This window comes from Leopardus geoffroyi, chromosome A3, assembly GCF_018350155.1.
Source record: "Leopardus geoffroyi isolate Oge1 chromosome A3, O.geoffroyi_Oge1_pat1.0, whole genome shotgun sequence".
Classification (NCBI taxonomy): domain Eukaryota; kingdom Metazoa; phylum Chordata; class Mammalia; order Carnivora; family Felidae; genus Leopardus; species Leopardus geoffroyi.
The window spans coordinates 119,828,359-119,847,323 of NC_059336.1; the positions used below are offsets into that span (position 1 = coordinate 119,828,359).

General features: G+C 46.3%; 1 protein-coding gene across 2 annotated transcripts in view; it reads left to right on the forward strand.

Moving 5' to 3' along the window:
• The window catches only part of KIF3C (kinesin family member 3C), a 38,015-nt gene extending 29,773 nt beyond the window's left edge, over positions 1 to 8,242 (forward strand). Inside the window, exons 6-9 of one of the 2 annotated variants that reach the window (XR_006703729.1) lie at positions 5,043 to 5,151; positions 5,329 to 5,501; positions 5,757 to 6,796; positions 7,641 to 8,242. Coding sequence is in view for 1 of the 2 variants with exons in the window: in XM_045447491.1 (XP_045303447.1) it covers positions 5,043 to 5,151; positions 5,329 to 5,501; positions 5,757 to 5,850 (376 nt within the window). In the remaining variant the exon portion in view is untranslated. Of the gene's footprint in view, positions 1 to 5,042; positions 5,152 to 5,328; positions 5,502 to 5,756 lie in introns of both variants that reach the window. The other variant, XM_045447491.1, reaches the window with a different exon arrangement.
• Positions 8,243 to 18,965: the final 10,723 nt, after the last annotated feature.

Genomic DNA, 18,965 nt, shown 5'->3' on the forward strand with positions numbered 1-18,965 from the left:
AGTTCTTGGGCCTTTGCGACCCCAGCCACCAGAGAGTCTTTTCATTTCTTTTTTTTTAGCATTTATTCATTTTTGAGAAACAGAGTGAGACAAAGTGTGAGCCAGGGAGGGGCAGGGAGAGAAGGAGACACAGAATCTGAAGCAGGCTCTAGGCTCTGGGCAAGTGGTCAGCACAGAGCCTGATGCAGGGCTCGAACCCACAAACTGTGAGATCATGACCTGAGCTGAAGTCGGACAGTCAACCGACTGAGCCACCCAGGCGCCCCACCAGAGAGTCTTTTCAAAGGCGCCATGGTGCAGCAGAAAGAGACTAGATTTTGGGTTTAGAACATACTGAATTCTAGTCCCTGCTCTGCCACTTGTGGCCTGGAAAAGGTTTTTTTAACCTCTCTGAACTCAAATTTCTTCACCTGTAAAGTCAAGATAGTAAATCGCCCTGCAGGATTATTGAGGTTGAAATGAGGTAATATGGGGGGAGGGGCTCCAAGCCCCAGAGGAGATGATCAATAAATATGTAATCAATAATCATATATCAGTAAGCCAATATTATAATTACAGGGACTCCAGAAAAGCCAGTTTGCCTTCATCCCTTAGAAGGGCCGCAGGAGGGCAGTTTGGTTTGCTGTTATTGTTTTAAATTTTTTTTTTTAATCTTTATTTATTTTTGAGAGACAGAACGTGAGTGGGGGAGGGGCAGAGAGCGAGGGAGATACAGAATCTGAAGCAGGCTCCGGGCTGGGAGCTGTCAGCACAGAGCCGGACTCAGGGCTTGAACTCACGGACAGCGAGATCATGACCTGAGCCAAAGTCAGACACCCAACTGACTGAGCTACCCACGTGCCCCTTGCTGTTTTTGTTTTAGAATTTGATTTTCTATTCGGGCGCTCTCCAAGTTTAGAGAGAGAGCATTCCTTGCTCTAAATAGAATCCGGATAGTTAAACAGGTTTCATTACAGAGGCAAAGTTTACCTCAGTAAGAACATTCTCGGCTCTGGGTTGAGTCCCTAGATTTATTCACAGGTCTGTGACATCGGAGTTGAATCTGAAACAGGGAGAAGTTCCGGCCTCCCCAGGCAGGCTAGGCAGAGTGGAGAGCTGGCCTGTGGGGACAGAGGGACCAGATTGCGGAGACAAGTCGGGTTTGCTGTGGCAGGTGATTGGGAAAGACCCAGAAGGAAAACTCACCCTATGGTGTTGGATGCCAGTTTTCAGAACAGAACAGGAAAAGGTGTGTGTGTGTGTGTGTGTGTGTGTGTGTGCTGAGACAGCTGATAGGGAGATTGGGGTCAGTCCCTAAGACAGAGCTGAGCGATGAGATTTTAATATTAAGGGGAAAATACTGTGATGGCAGCCATTGAGAGGGAGGGTCATATGAGAACTCTTAGGATCTGTCCGGCATAGAGTGATTGTGGGTCTCTGTCAGGAGGGGCGGATACATACAGAGCCAGGCCTCCCGCTCTGGGCTGTCAGCCACAACCTGCTTACTAGAGAGGGATCAATCATGGAAAGTAGGCCTGGGGCAGAAGAGGGCGTAGATGGGAAGTTTGGTGTCCCAATTACAGACTCCCCTCCCCCAGCCCCCTCTTCCCGCATGTCACCCAGAATAGCGCTGGCATCTTTATTGGGTCAGGCTGCCAGCTCACACGATGCACTGCTCCGCTTGCCCAGCCCTGTCCCCCTGTCCCATTCCCAGAGCCTGCAGCCTTCAGGGCGCACTCCGCCCCAGCCTGCTCCGGGTGTTCTCCTAGAAACAGTACAGCATCCTAAAAAGAGAATTTGGCAAGGTCCAGTTCGGAGTCTCTTCCTAATTGTTTGACCTTAGGCACAAAAGGCATTTTGCTTGTCTGAGCCTCAGGCTCCTTGTCTGCCCTGTCTACACCTCGGGAGATGACTGCAGAGTTCAAATGGGATGTGCAGATGCACCTTATAAATGCTAAGTGGTTATGTTACTAATTTCCCCCCCTCCCCTTGAGTTGTGGGCGCGGCTGCCCACGCGCACGGGCACAGCCTCCCTGCTCCCGGGGGTTATGCAGCAGCTGAGCGAGCTGGGGCTTCTGTGGTTTCATCCTTCCCTGTTTTCCTCCTTAAAGTGGGGTCCCGCACTCCCTCATAGGCTTGCTAAAATGAACCACAGGAATGCCATATCCCCTCACCCTCTGCCGCAGAAGGGCGGGCCTGGTGCTGTCAGCTCCAAGGACAGGATGTCCTATCTGTGAATTACTCGGCCTGTTTCTTCTCCTCCTCTGTCTTCTGTCTGCCTTTTGGCTTTTTTTTCATGGCTCGTTTGTATCCCTGCTTGAAATTAGCAAGTAGAATTGAGAATAAATCATCATCACAGCTGCCATGAGTTCAGCCCTTGCTGTGAGCTATGCTAAATCCTTATCGCGCTTAATCTCAGCAGTTCTGGGGGACAGGCAAGAGCTAGCTGAGCCGGGGAGCCTGGTGGCTCAGTCGGTTAAGCGTCCGACTTTGGCTCAGGTCCGATATCACAGTTCGCGAGTTTGAGCCCCACATCGGGCTCTGTGCTACCAGCTCAGAGCCTGGAGCCTGCTTCAGACTCTGTGTCTCCCTCTCTCTCTGCCCCTCCCCCACTCCCTCTCTCTCTCTCTTTCTCTCTCTCTTTCTCTCAAAAATAAATAAACATTAAAAAATTTTAAAGAAAAAACGAGATAGCTGAGCCTCAGAGGTATTAAGCTACTTCCCAAGGTAACGCAGCTTTAAGGGGCAGAGCCAACATTCAAACTCAGATATGTCTTACTCCAAAATCTGTGTTATTTTATTTTAATGGAAATACTTTTCTTGATTTCTCTCCTATCTTCGTTTCTTTGTTTTGAATAATAAAAGTAATACACCACACTCATCAAACTGCTGAAAGTAAGAAGCCTGACATGCTGTGATTTGGCTAGGATATAGAGCAATGGAAGCTTTCATGTATAACCACTTTGGAAAGCAATACGGCAATATCTAGTAAAGTTGAAAATGCACATACCCTACAACGGAACCATTCCATTCCTTGGTACACCCCAGGGAAGTTTCTGAATATGTATTCGAAGATACCTGTACAGAAATGTTCACAACAGCACTGTGTATAGTAGATTAAAAAAAAAAAAAAATCAACCTAGATGTCCATCAAAAGAATATATATTTTATACACACACACACACACGCACACACACACACACACACACACACGCTGACATATTGCAACCTTAAAATAGTCGAATAAGTAAACTTTAATAATCTAATCTAGAGGTGCATGGATAAATCTTAAAAAGTTGAGCACACAAAAATGTGGTATGTTCACCACACAGTTCAAATTTTAGAAATAGGCATACAAATACTCATTTAATTGTTTACGAATAGCCACATATAAAAATAACAATAAAAACAGGAATGGCATTGGTGAGCACCAAATTCAAGAGAGTAACTAACTCAAGGGAGAGAGAAATAGGAGTCTTAAAAACTGTCTACATTTTCTTGCCTTTTTTAAGCTTATTTATTTATTTATTTTGAGAGAGAGAGAATCCCAAGCAGACTCTGCACTGACATGGGGTTTGATCTCACAAATCTGGAGATCATGACCTGAGCTGAAATCAAGAGTTGGATGCTTAACTGACTGAACCACCCGGGTGCCCCTACATTTTATTTCTTTAAAAAAAAGATTTAGTTTAAGTATAACAAAATGTTAAATGATTTGACAAAGCTGGATGGTAAGCATACATATATATTATTTTCTACACTTTTCTGAATGTCTGAGATATTTAGATATAAAGTTATACATCTTCATTGTAAAGTTCAGATTTTTCAGAAAGGCATAAAGATAATAAAAGTCATCTATGATGACACCATCCCAAGATAGTAACTAGTCGCATTTTGTTGAATACCCAGACTTTTTTCTAAGCATGCAAACACGTTTCTTTAAAAACAAAACAGGGGCGCCTGGGTGGTTAAGCATCAGTCGGTTAAGCATCAGACTTCAGCTCAGGTCATGATCTTGCGGCTCAGTGCTGACAGCTCAGAGCCTGGAACCTGCTTCGGATTCTGTGTCTCCCTCTCTCTCTGCCCCACCCCCCCTTGAGCTCTAGCTCTTTCCCTCTCGCTCTCTCAAAGATAAGTAAACATTAAAAAACAAAAACTTGGGGGTGCGTGGGTGGTTCAGTTGGTACCCTTATAGAAAATCAATTGATTGCAAATATAAGGATTTGTCTCTAGATTCTCAGTTCTTTTCCATTGGTCTATATGTCTGTCCTTATGCTAGTACCACACAGCCTTGATTACTGTAGCATTGTAATAAGTTTTTTTTTTTTTTTGACAGAGAGAGAGAGAGAGAGAAGGTGCAAATGAGCAAGGGACAGAGAAAGAGAGAGAATCCCAGGAGGGGCAGAGGGAAGGAGGGAGACAGAGTGAAGTGAGACTCACCCAAAGCGGGGTTCATGTTTTACCCGAAGCAGGGCTCGAACTCATCCAAAGTGGGACTTGCACTCATGAACTGGGAGATCATGCCCTGAGCCGAAGTCAGATGCTTAACAGAGCCATCCTGTAATAGGCACCCTGTAATAAGTTCTAAAACTGGGACGTGTAAGTCTTCCAACTTTGTTCTTTTCCAGGATTGTTTAGGCTATTTTGGGACCCTTGCATTTCAAGCCTGATTTTTTTTAATCATTTTTTTGTACAAACTCCTGAGAAGAAAAATGAAAACCAGAACCACTAATCGTCAACGGTTTTGCATAATGTGTGAAATCAGCATATGAAGCTGAGAGCTGAAAGAAGACTGGATTTCCTTTCTTCATTCTAGCCCTTAATCAAACCTTCTTTACTGTGGGGGGAAAAAAGAACTGAAAAACGCAAGAGTAAAGAAATCTATGCTTTCCTGTGTTTTGATAGTGTTTAGTTGTCCAGCTGTATTAGAACAATGAGAAGAAAATTCCTGTGAACCACGGTCTGCGGAGTTTCCTGCCTGCTTGAATGATACTTAATTCTTCATGATGTCATTTTCCCCCTGTTCAAAAGAAATCCATTCTAATATAGCCTCTTCCCCACAGCAATAACAGCCAAATGAAGAAACGGCCAACGTCAGCCGTGGGCTACAAGAGGCCTATCAGCCAGTATGCTCGGGTTGCTATGGCAATGGGGTCCCACCCCAGGTACAGGGTAAGAAGCTGGGAAATAGAAGGGGCGGGAGGAGAGAGGGTCCAAGGGAGGGATGCTCATAACCTTGGCGTGCTCTACCTACCTCATCACCTTCGCTACACCCAGGATTTACTGAGTGCCTGAGGGATCCGATCATCAGGGCCGCTGCTCACGTCTGGTCTGATGTTCCCACCACAGGCTGAAAACATAATGTTTCTGGAGCTGGATGTGTCCCCTCCAGCTGTCTTTGAGATGGACTTCTCTCATGACCAAGAACAAGACCCCCGTGCACTACACATGGAGAGGCTTATGCGGTTGGACAGCTTTCTGGAAAGACCTTCCACATCTAAAGTTCGGAAGTCCAGGTCCTGGTCAGTACCGCTATGGTCAGAGTGGGCAGTGGACGTAGGAGGCATGGAAACCACGTGGGCTGGTTGAGGCTGAAGAGGGTTTGGGTTGTACCTGAAGGGCATTAAGGGAGGGTGATAACTGGAGCCATGGGGGGTGGGGGGTGGGGGGGGGGAGTTCCTACAGCAACAGGATGAGGAAAAGGCAAGTCCTCACTTTTCTGTTTCCTGCCCTTCCCCAACCTCCCCATTCACCTACCTCAACCCTACCTTCTGCAGGTGCCAGAGTCCTCAGCGGCCTCCACCCTCTACCACACACGCCTCCCTGGCCTCCGCTGCTCCGCACCCCACAACAGTGCTAGACCATGAGTGACAACCTTCAGTCAGGCTGCCCATCCAAGAGCCTCCTGGGCTGGGGAGCCAAGCCTGGATCATCTCACCTGACGCTCAGTGTGCGTGCGTGTGTGTGCATGTGCGTGTGCGTGTGTGTGAGGGGGTGAGCATCGGGCAGACCGCGTCTCTGCCTGCTCATCTTAGCCTCCTTTATTTAATTAATGTTATTTATTTGTGGAGCTCAGCTGTGGGGGGAGATGCCTTCACCTGAGCCTGCCGTGGCCACTGCATAGCCTCCTTTCCTTCTGACTTTAGACCCCCGCCATGTCAGACCTCAAGCTCCTCCCTGTCAGCTGCTCCCAGAAGGGAAGGTAGCCAGTGCCTGAGAAGAGAGTACTTTTTCTACCTGTCTCTCTCCATAATCTCCATCTCCTCCTATGCCGACGGTGAGCAGTTCTTAAGCACTTTCTGGGACTAGAAAAATGCTAGATGTCCACAAAGGACAAGACATGTCCTGACAGTGTCGGGCCGATGCTCCCAGGGAAAAGAGCCCTGCACTCAAGCGTCTGGACCTCAGACAACCTCTGTTGGCCTCTTGGGCTCCTTTTCAAGGACTTATGTGACCTCACCGACACAGCCATGCTCTTTGGCTTTGGCAAGAACTCATGGCTTACCAAACTCTGCTTCCTGGCCACCTTCCCAACCCTTGGATGGGAATTGTGAACCAACCAGTTGCTGCCTGCTCAGGACCTGCAGGAAATGAAACAGTAATGGGACAACATGGACAGTCATCAAAGGAAGTCCCTTCTCTGAGTCCCTTTGTTTCTGTTCCCTCTGAGAAGTAACTGGGGTCAACGAGTGATCAAGCCAACACCCCGTTTTTGAGACGCTGCTCCTTCCTGCTTTGGTCACTTTCCTCCGCAGCTGCCTGGATCCCAGTTCATAGTGGGAGCGATCAATGTCATTCTCCCCCTGGCTAAACAAAGGTATTGGAATCTGTTGCTTCCCCCTTCATTTATCACAGGAGACAGGGACCCAGGCACAATTTATCAACCTTGCCTATTACTCCTGTTTCTGCATCACATTTGTTGAGCACTATTTTGTTGAAAACTGATCCTTTTTCTTTGGCATTGTATAAATTGGTCCCTGGGGAAGTACTCCTCGCCTCCCTTTGTGACATACCAAGATGTCTCCAGGTTATCTCAAATAATAAGTAAATTTCTACCAAAAAAAAAAAAAAAAAAAAAGCGAGAGAGAGAGAGAGATTAATTTTCATTGATTTACTTTTTAAGTGTGTATTTTGGTGGAGGAGTGAAGAGGCAATCATGAAAGAAACAAGTGGTTTAAGATTTCAAAATGCCCTAATAGGGGGAGTCTCTAGTTCCCAGAATTTGAGGATTTTAGTCATCGGGAGAACAGCATGAAACCGACCGAGCTGCTTGAAATTGGGTGAGGGGAAGGTGGCGGGGGGTGGGGGCTGATTACCTGGTTCTTCTCTTTCCATCAGGAAGTGAACCCTTCTTATACAGTTCAAGTTCTGCTGTAAGGACCAAGCTATGGTTTGGTTTAATTCAATGATGCTGTCATTTCTGCTGTAATTACCGGACTAGCTGGTTTGGCAACTCAATTGCCGTTTGCTCCTGTCCTTCAAGGAAATGCCATTTTTCATCAGAGCCCAAGAGATTATTTGAGACTCAGGATTCAGATCAGAGGTTTGGCTGTGTCTGGGATGGGAATTGTGTGTAGAAATGCCCCAGGTGGCCTGGGCACAGGGGGACCTCCATGCCTACATTGAGTAGCCTCTCCCACTGACCTCTTTCTTGTTTGTAGATGAAACAGCACATGTCACCCCATTCATCACTTGGACACATCGACTTCGCATTGTCTGGTCACTTGACCCTCACAGTCTTATAGCACAAAATACCCAGTCTCACCAACCCCAGTCTGAGGGCTGGGCCCTAGATGTGTCGGACGAGGAGCTCCTGCCCGCAGTTTTGTGTACATGTGTGTGTTTGTGTGTGTGTGTGTGTGTGTGTGTGTGTGTTTACCTCCACAGGGGACACTCGACACTCAGTGTAAGACATGCTGGGAACAGGGCCACCGGGGTGGTTGGATCTCAGTCTCTCTGTCTCTCTCCTTCCCTTTTGATGTATCAGACATTTGATTGACAAAGTAAGGGCCTTGACTGGGACCAAATTTCCATGTCTGTTGCTATGGTCTTTATTTAGGACAACAGTTAACGCAGTGGCTCATTCTTGTCACTATACATATGGCTATACAGGACATATGTAATATATAAATATATATAAAAAACATTACCGTCTGTCTCCTTGGCTTCAGATGAGGCCTCTCTATTGAGCTGAAATGCACCTGCAGCCCAGCCCTGTTCAAATTAACACAGTCGATAATAAAGGAATGAGTATCGTCACCGAGCTGGTTGCCTGCCTTCTCTTTTCTTTGTTCCTACTTTTACTCTCGTTTTCTGCCTTCTCTCTCTTCCTTGTTTTTCCAAGAGCGGTTCAAGGGTATTTGGAGCCCAGCTGCAGTTCCCAGCACCTTGGGGAAGAACCAGCTGCTTAGAAGGGACTTGTCTGCCCAGTGGGGCTGAGGGGCAGGTCCCAGGCTCTAGTCTGAAGTCCGTGCCAGAACCATGGCAGCAACTGTTTGTGTCCTAGGCGAACGGTCCCCACCCAGTTAATTCTGAGCTATTAGCAGATGTCAGCGAGGCCTAGATTCCAGATTAGCTGTCAATATCATTTGACAGCTCTGCTCCTCCATTGATCAGCCAGGAGAAATGAAAGTGGGCAGTAACGTGTGTAAAGCGCACAGAGATGCCTGGCCGGCGGCAGGCGCTGAATTAAAAGAGTTTCAAAGAAGAACATCCCGATAGGCTCTCTTCTCAGGGCTTCTTTCCCTCCCTCTGAGATCGGACTATTGCTTCCCCGTAGCATGGGGGTCTTACGGGAAAGGAAAAGTAGTTACCTCTAACAAACACAAGGCCCCTGACTCCCAGGGGAGCGCCGTGGTTGGCCTGGTGCACGAAACGCAGCAGTGAGCCAGCTGGTTTGGCACAGGTGCTTCTCCCGGAGGGGCTCCCTGCCTGTGCACCGTGCTCCAGCCCTGAGCGCCGGGGCTGGAGTGGCTCTGCTCTTTGGGACTTGCCGGGTGTTGGGTTGGGTACTTTACACGTGCACACTCATTTAGTCCTCCCACGTGGGAGTTATTGTTACTGGGTTACAGACGAGATTGAAGAAAATTAACTGACTTGGGGCACCTGGGTGGCTCAGTTGGTTGAGCGTCTGGCTTGGGCTCGGGTCATGATCTTGGGGTTCGTGAGTTTGAGCCCCGCATCGGGCTCCCTGCTGTCAGCCTGTCAGCACAGAGCCTGCTTCGCTTCAAATCCTCTGTCCCCCTCTCTCTGCCCCTCCCCAAAATAAATAAATATTAAAAAAGAAAAAGAAAAAATTAACTTAGCCAAAGACATGTGGTCAGTGATGAAGCTGGATTGCCAGACTCTAAAGCCCCTGTTTTTTTTCCTTTCTCTGCCTCCTCTCTAGCCCATCCACACCTCAGAAAAACTGATAGGCACCCTGTATGTTTTACAAGTAGTGCAAGCCAGGGACAGAAGGGCAGACCCTTCAGACCCTGAACTTAGAGGTCCTATTTTAAAATCACTCGTTTCTGGGGCACCTGGGTGGCTCAGTCGGTTGAGCGTCCGACTTCGGCTCAGGTCATGATCTCACAGTTGGTGAGTTCGAGCCCTATGTCGGGCTCTGTGCTGACAGCTCGGAGCCTGGAGCCTGCTTCCGATTCTGTCTCCCTCTCTCTCTGCTCCTTCCCTGCTCGCACGCTCTCTCTCAAAAATAAATAAAGATTAAACAAAAATTTTTAAATCACTCATTTCTCCTGTTAGTAGTGGGGTCACTTGTGTGGTTGATGTAAGTGGTTTTCAAGTGCTTTACAAAACAGCCGAGGGTAGGAATTCTCCCTTGACCCTGACCCGGGTCTTCTGTCAACCGTTTGTTGATAAAGAGGCTGCTGTGTTTCACTTCCTCCTCCAAAGCTGGGCACCTGATCTCCAGAGGGTGGGGTGTGTGTTAGAACTCTTGGCTGCTACTAAAGATTCATTTAAGCTGGTCTGAGTGAAATAAGGACACAGAGAAGCGTGCTGATTTCCACAGACATGGAAATAAAGACCCCAAGGGCAAGGACAGAACGAGTCCTCAGGTACAGCTTAGGACTGGAGGCTCAAAACACCACAAAGACCCTCTCCATTTCACCAAACTTCTTTCTGTGTGGGGTTCATGCTCTTTCCTCAGCTGGTCCAGTTTGTGATGTAGAAAATACGTCTGCCAGCCGCTCTCTAGTTACACAATCCAGTCATCCGGAGAGACTCAGAATCTCAGTCCTGGTGCCAAATTCGTGGGAATGTGATGCCAACTCAGTGGTTTGGGTCACGTGGGTGGAAACGTGGTAGATGGACAAGGCCTCCATGATTTCTGCTACTGTAACCATGTGTATGGGGGAGGGGTGGAAGTAAAGATTTTCTCAAGAAAGGGGGGGGGGGTGGAGTGTGCTCTGTACAGCCAACATAACAGAGGTCCATGACCAGTGCATCCATCACCCATGAGGCCTTAAGAAAGTTTGCTCTGGGGGCATCTGGGTGGCTCAGTCAGTTAAATGTCCGACTTCAGCTCAGGTCACATCTCACAGTTAGTGGGTTCGAGCCCCACGTTGGGCTCTGGGCTGACAGCTCGGAACCTGGAGCCCGCTGCGGATTCTGTGTCCCCCACCTCCCCCTCTCTGCCCCTCCCCTGCTTGCGCTCTCAAAAATGAATAAACATTTAAAAAATTTTTTTTAAACTTTGCTCTGGGGGTGCCTGGGTGGCTCAGTTGATTGAAGTCTCGGTTGGTGAGTTCGAGCCCCGCACCAGACTCTGCTGTCAGCACAGAGCCTGCTCCATTTCCTCTGTCCCCCTCTCTCTGCACCCGCTAGAGCTCGTGCTCTCTCTCTCTCTCAAAAATAAATAAATAAACATTAAGAAAAAAAACAACTTTGCTCTGGTATCCCAACTCTTAATTTCAGCTTAGGTCATGATCCCAGGGTTGTAGGATCAAGCCCCAAGTCAGGCTCCACGCTGAGTGTGGAGCCTGCTTGGGATTCTCTTCCTTCTTCTGCCCTTCTCCGCAATTCATGCTTGCTCGGTCTCAAAAAAAAAAAAAAAATTGTTTTGGGTTCATCCTATTATTCTCTTTATTTTTCTTACAACATGGTCCAAGGCTTACCTGCATCGAAATCAACACCCTAGATAGAGATTCTATTAGGTCAAGGACACATCAATGTGGTAGACACTATAGGTTGCCTTTCCAATATCCACTCTTCTACTTTAATTTTTTTTTTTTTTTTTTTTTAACGTTTATTTATCTTTGGGACAGAGAGAGACAGAGCATGAACGGGGGAGGGACAGAGAGAGAGTGGGAGACACAGAATCGGAAACAGGCTCCAGGCTCTGAGCCATCAGCCCAGAGCCCGACGCGGGGCTCGAACTCACGGACCGCGAGATCGTGACCTGGCTGAAGTCAGACGCTTAACCGACTGCGCCACCCAGGCGCCCCTCCACTCTTCTACTTTAAAATAAAAATATTTATTTTTGATAGAGAGAGAATGTGAGTGGGAAAGGGGCAGAGAGAGAGAGAGAGAGAGAGAGAGAGAGAGAGAGGAAGCCACAGAATCTGAAGCAGGCTCTAGGCTCCTAGCTGTCAGCACAGAGCCCAATGCTGGGCTCGAACTCACAGTCCATGAGATCATGACCGGAGCCTAAGTGAGACGCTCAACAGACTGAGCCACCCAGGTGCCCCTCTTCCCTTCTATTTTACTTACAAAATAAATTTGTTCAAGGAGGGCAGTGTGCCCAACTAAAAATACTCATATTCCCAGACTCTCTTGCGGCAACAGGTAGCCATGGTTTTGGCTAAGGAGATGTAAATTGAAGTGGCTTAGGAATTTCTGGAAATGTTTTTTGCTTTCCGGTTATAGAAATCACCTGTTTTACCTCTTCCCCTTTCTTCTTCCTTCCAAGAACTCAGGTGTACCTCCTGGAAGTGCATTCCTTCATTGAACAACTCTTTATTGAGCACCTGTTGCCCATATATTCATTCCAGGCATGGTTCTAAGTGTTGGGAATACAACAGTGAATAGAATAAACAGAAGTGGTGCTTACGTTCGGTTAAGCCTCTGACTTCAGCTCAGGTCGTGATCTCATGGTTTATGGATTCAAGCCCCGTGTTGGGCTCTGTGCCGACTGCTCAGAGCCTGGAGCCTGCTTTGGATTCTGCGTTTCCCTCTCTCTCTCTCTCTCTCTCTCTGCCCTCCCCTGCTCATGCTCTCTCTCTCTCTCTCTCTCTCAAAAATAAATAAACATTTTTTTAATTATATAAAAAAAGAAAAATACGTTGCATGTCATGTAGTGATAAGTGGGGTTGAGAAAAATAAAGCAGAGAAGGGAGATGGGGCGTTCCAGGTACTGGTTGGGGTGGGGTAGGAGGAGTTGCAGTTGTAAAGCCTTTACTAATTCTGAGCAAATTCCTGGTGGTAAGGAAGTGGACTCCAGGAGAGGAAAAGCAAATGCAGACTTCCTAGGTGAGAATGTGTCAGGCTTGTTCAAGGAGCAGGGGCCATATTGTAACCCTGAGGCAACAGCCACAGCATGTAAAGGCCAATGGAGTGGGGAGACATGGAGAACCAAGGTCCTAATGGAGTTTGGGCTGCTGCACCAGCCTGGATCTGTCCACTTCTGGACTTATAATGGTAGGAGACAGGGGCGTCTGGCTGGCTTAGTCGGTGGAACATGTGATTCTTGATCCTGGGGTTGTAAGTTTGAGCCCCATGTTGAATGTAGAGATTACTTAAAAATAAAATCTTCATAATTTTTTTATTGTTTATTTATTTTTGAGAAAGAGAAAGAGACAGAGCACGAGCGGGGGAGGGACAGAGAGAGAGGGAGACACAGAATCTGAAGCAGGCTCCAGGCTCCGAGCTGTCAGCACAGAGCCTGACATGGAGTTTGAACTCACAAACTGAGATCGTGACCTGAGCTGAAGTCCAAGGCCTGACTGAGCCACCTAGGCACCCCTAAAAATAAAATCTTAAAAAAAAAAGAATAATAATGGTGGCAGACAAATCCCTACAGGTTTAAACCAGTATTAGGGGGATTTGCCAGAAATCTCCATTTGAAATGAGCACCTCCAGGTGGTTACAGGGAACACTTACTAAAGTGTGAAAATCTCCATTTCAGCTATTTGCAATTCCAAGTCCTGGTCACCATGGGGCCTGCCCTTCAACATGTACCAGCACTGGGGCCATCGCCTGTGTAGACGCCAGGACCACCCTCAAGGATGATAGAGGCAGAGGGAGGGCACAAAGCCACTAAGCCACTCCAGGGCCCCTTGGAGCCCCTGGAGACCCTGTACTCAGTCACAAGTGCTACATTCTTTGGACTAGAAAACCAAAGTGATTATTTGTTCACCTTCAAAGCTCCCACTTGACAATAAGGAAAAGTAGACCCAGAAAAGGAGAGTGATTTCCCAAAGTCACACAAATGGTTAGCAGGTGACATGGGCCTAAAAGGCATAAGGATTTCGTAGTCTGACACACTGTTTCTGTTTCTGTTGTGTGTTGATTTTGTTTTTTTATGTTTATTTATTTTTAAATATTTATTTATTTTTGAGAGAGAGACAGAGACAGAGTGCAAGCAGGACAGGGGCAGAGAGAGGGAAACACAGGATCCGAAGCAGGCTCCAGGCTCCAAGTTGTCAGCACAGAGCCCGTCATGGGGCTCGAACTCACAGACCTCGAGAACATGACCCAGACGCTTAACTGACTGAGCCATCCAGACACCCAGGCACGATTTTATTTTTATTTTTTAAATTATTTTATACCCACAGAACCGTTGTAAGAATTGTACCAAGAAACCCATCTACTCTTTTTTTTTCTTTTTAAGATTTTATTTTTAAGTAATCTCTATACCCAATGTGGGACTTGAACTCGCAACTCTGAGATCATGAGTCTCACTGACTGAGCCAGCCGGATGCCCCAAGAACACCCATATACTCCTCATCTAGACACTGTGTTCAAGTTTTGCCAACTGTCCCAAGAATTACTTTTATAGTAACAGGATTCTAACCCAGGACCACGTGTTTCACTTAGTTATCATGTCTCTTTGGTCTACTCTCTAGAAGAATTTCTTAGTCCGGTTTTTTAATTAAGCTTTTCTTTTTTTCTTTTTCTTTTTCTTTTTCTTTTTCTTTTTCTTTTAAGTAACTCTACACCTAACATGGGGCTTGAACTCACGACCCCGAGATCAAGGGGTGCATGCCCCACTGAATGAACCAGCTCGGTGCCACCCTTTGCCTATTCTTGACCTTTGCACCTTTCACATTCTTCGGTATTACAGGCCCGTTAATTTGTGGACTGTCCCTCTATTAAGGTTTAGTTTCATCATGATTAGATTCAGGTGATGCACAGAAGTGAGGCGGTGGCCTTCTTACCGTATCCCATCAGGTGGCACTTGATGACAGTGTTTGGTTCCACTACTGGTGACGTTAACTTTGATCATTCATTAAGGCAGTGTCTGTCGGGCTTGTAGCTTCTCCTTATCCCTTTGTAATTAATAAGCATTTGGGGAGGAGATACTGTGAACTATGTAAATATCCCACTTTTCTACGTTTCCCCGCAGGTTTAACGTCCGTTGATGTTTCCTGCTTGAATTAATTACTGCTATCTGGTTGCCAAATGGTGGCATTATTTGTTCTGCAGTTGTTAGTCGACATTAACGTGAGAAACCATTTTCTCTTCTTATTTGTTTGCTTGTTTATATCAATGTGGACTCTTGGATTCCTGTTTTATTTAATGGGTTGTATAATCCATTATTGTCATTTTTTTATTTTTAATTTAAATTCAAGTTAGTTAACATATAGTGTAGTATAGGTTTCAGGAGAATTCAGTGACTCATCCCTTACGTGTAACACCCAGTGCTCATCCCAACAAGGGTCCTTCACCCATTTAGCCCACCCCCCCCACCCACCTCCCCTCCTGCAACCCTCAGTTTGCTCTCTGCATTTAAGAGTCTCTTATGATTTGCCTCCCTCTGTTTTTATCTTATTTTATTTTTCCTTCCCTTCCCCTATGTTCATCCATTTTGTTTCTTAAATTGCACATGAGTGAAATCGTGATATTTGTCTTTCTCTGACTTATTTGGCTTAGCATAAGTTCTAGTTCCATCCATGTTGTTGCAAATGGCAAGATATCGTTCTTTTTGATCACAGGGTAACATTCCACTGTATATTTATACTACATCTTTTTTTTAATGTTTATTTAGTTTTGAGAGAGAGAGAGAGAGCGCGCAAGCAGGGGTGGCATGGAGAGAGAGAGAGAGAGACAGAGACAGAGGATCCAAAGCGGGGCTCTGCAATGAAAGCAGCAAGCCCGACGTGGGGCCCGAACTCATGAACCATGAGATCATGACCTGAGCCAAAGTTGGTCGCTCAACCGACTGAGCCACGCAGGCACCCTCTGCATCTTCTTTATACATTCATCAGTCGATGGACATTTGGGCTCTTTCCATAATTTGGCTCTTGTCGATAGCGCTGCTATCAACATTGGGGTGCATGCGCCCTTTCGGATCAGCATTTTTGTATCCTTCTGATAAATACCCAGTGGTGCAGTTGCTGGGTCTTAGTGTAGTTCTACTTTTAATTTTTTGAGGAACTGAATACTGTTTTCCAGAGTGGCTGCACCAGTTTGCGTTGTCACCATAGTTCAAATATTCCCCTTTCTCGAATTCTTGCCAACATCTGTTGTTTCCAGAGTTGTTAGTGTTAGCCATTCTGACAGGTGTGAGGTGATATCTCATTGTGGTTCTGATTTGTATTTCCCTGATGATGACTGATGTTGAACATCTTTTCATGTGTCGGTTGGCCATGTGGATGTCTTCTTTGGAGAAGTGTCTATTCATGTCTTCTGCCCATTTCTTCGCTGCATTATTTGGCTTTTGGGTGTTGAGTTTGATAAATTCTTTATAGATTTTGGATACTAACCCTTTGGATACGTCATTTGCAAATATCTTCTCCCATTCCATCGGTTGCCTTTTAGTTTTGCTGATTGTTTCCCTCACTGATGTAGAAGTTTTTATCTTGATGAGGTCCCAATAGTTCATTTTTGCTTTTGTTTCCCTTGCCTCTGGAGACATGTCTAGTAAGAAGTTGCTGCAGGCAGGGGCACCTGAGTGGTTCCGTTGGTTAAATGCCCAACTTTGGGCATTGGTGGTTCATGGTTGAGGCCACACTTTGGGCTTGGGGCTCTCATTGCAGAACCCCCTTCGGATCCTCTGAATCTCACAGGTTCATGGGTTCAAGGCCTGCATCAGGCTCCACACTGACAGTGTGGAGCCTGCTTAGGATTCTCTCTCTTTCCCTATCTATGCCCCTCCCTCACTTGCACTTTCTCTCTTCCTCAAAAAGAAATAAACTTAAAAAAAGAAAAGGAAGTTGCTGCAGTCGAAGTCAAAGAGGTTGCTGCCTGTGTTCTCTAGGATTTTGATGGTTTCCTTTGTTGTTGTTGTTGTTGTTGTTTTATAGCAAGCTCTATGCCCCCCATGGGACTCGAACTCACACCCCCAGGATCAAGAGTTGCATGCTCTACCAACTGAGCCAGTCGGGCGCCCCTGTCATTATTTGTTTTGATGCTCAAATTATCCCAGATTTGGTCAGTGGTAGTGCCTTCAAGCTGGCTTCTGTGTTCTTTTGAAATCTTTCCTTTCTTCTATAAGCACTTCCTTACTTTACGGCACAAAAAAAATGTTCCAGACTCATCCAAGAAGGCCCAGTTCATTTTAGTGACAAATAGTGCCCTCAGTGCTAATGGTAGTCTATATTCCCAGGCTCTCTCAGTGGACAGAGCTTGGAAATATACATGTTGTATTCACACACTCGTTCATTCACATATGTTTTACAACTGTATTTACATCTACCTATCTAACCACGAGTGCTCTACTGATTCTTCCAATTTTGACCCAACATCTCAGGGTTTGTTTTGGGGTTCCCATTTTTCATATTTATAACTCCTTTCCCTGACAGTTGAGACCCCTGGCTCCCATTAAACTCAATGTATTTATTTGTTGCCCAATTTCTTGACCCCCCACAGGACTGCCACCATTTGTTAGTTGTCAGTTCCCCTCCTCATGTGGGTGCCAGCCTTTGCCAGTCCCTGCTCTGCACAGCCATGCCTGAAGGCTTTTTGACTGAATTTCTTTTTAAAAACTTTCTTTAATGTTTATTTTATTTTTTGAAAGAGAGAGAGCACAAGCAGGGGAGGGACAGAGAGAGAGGGAGACTGAGGCCGACTCCAGCCTCTGAGCTGTCAGCACAGAGCCCTACGCGGGGCTCAAACTCTCGAACTGAAAGATCATGACCTGAGCTGCAGTCAGACTCTTAACTGAGTGAGCCCCCCAGGGGCCGCAGCTTTTTGACTGAATTTCTAAAGGAAGGGAGGGGGAAAAGATTGAAGAGGGCAGAGACACATTGTATTTGAAGCAGGAATCCTCTATCTCACATCGCTTTCCATGTGCTACAGCAAATTTAGAAAAGTAGGAGACGAGAAGAGAAGGGATGTGAACTGTCCCTACTCCAGGGGTTTATAGATAGAATAGTCCAGAAGAAATTCTTTGTGAATGTTAAGAGCAACAAGCCAGCGTGCTCATCACCCGTGCTACTCACGCATCTGGCTTCCAGCTGCTATCTGTCCCTGTTGGTGAGGTAGCTATATCAGGGACCCTTCCCTGTGTGCTCCCAGGCAAGTCAGTCCACATCCTGGGTCTCAGGCTCCTCGTAGAAAAGGTCAAAGTGATGACCTTTCCTCTCTCACCAGCAGCTACTGATCATAAGAGACACTAGAGAAGTTTATGAAGAATAGAGAACCCTATAAATGTAAAGTGTTATTATGGTTGTATTAGTTACAATATAAGATCAGCTGCCTAATGGCAATCCAAAATAATTGGGGCTTAAACAAATAGAAACTCTCGCACGTAGTAATATGGGTATGAATGGACCAGTGCTGGCTCGGGACTGTTCCGTGGGATTAGAGACCTATGTCCTTGCACATTGTTGTTTCAACCAAGACACTCACGACCACCTCTGTATTCCAGTCATCGGAAAGGGAGAAAAGAAGTAGAGGACACTTCCTGTTCCTTTATGGGAACCTGGAAGTTGCATATCCCTGTTGGCCAGAACTTTATCACACCTCCCTTCAAGGTGGAAATCCGTGTCTTTATTCTGAGTGGGTAATTATCAGGGATTTTATTATGGTACTATTTTATGTATTGGTCCTGTTCCTGTTCACAGGATATGTCAGGATTCTTTTTTTTTTTTTTTTTTAAGATTTTATTTTTAAGAAATCTCTACACCCAACGCGGAACTTGTACTCAATCCCAAGATCATGGGTCGCACGTTCCACCAACTGAGCCAGCCAGGCATTCCTGCCCTATATTCTTTGGGCTTTTCATGATGGCCTCTGCAAAGTCTAGGTGGGTCCTTGCTGGGAACAGCAGAGTCAAGGTCTGCAGGTGTTAGACCTTATACAATCTGGGGGAGGGGGAGAAGAGTCCTTATTAAGAAAAAGAATGAATATTATGAAACAAAATTAGATATCCAAGTCAATATTTTTTTTTTTAATTTTTTTTTTTCAACGTTTATTTATTTTTGGGACAGAGAGAGACAGAGCATGAACGGGGGAGGGGCAGAGAGAGAGGGAGACACAGAATCAGAAACAGGCTCCAGGCTCTGAGCCATCAGCCCAGAGCCCGACGCGGGGCTCGAACTCACGGACCGCGAGATCGTGACCTGGCTGAAGTCGGACGCTTAACCGACTGCGCCACCCAGGCGCCCCCCAAGTCAATATTTGAAGGGCACCTGGTGGCTCACTTGGTTGAGCTTCAGACTCTTGATTTCAGCTCAAGTCATGATCCCAGGGTCATGGGATCAGGTTCATGCTGAGCTCAGAGCTCTCTCTCTCTCTCCCTCTGTCCCTCTCCCCTGGCTTGCGCTCTGTCTCTCCTAAAAAAAAAAAAAAGTTAATATTTGTTTGGAATGAGAAAATAAATC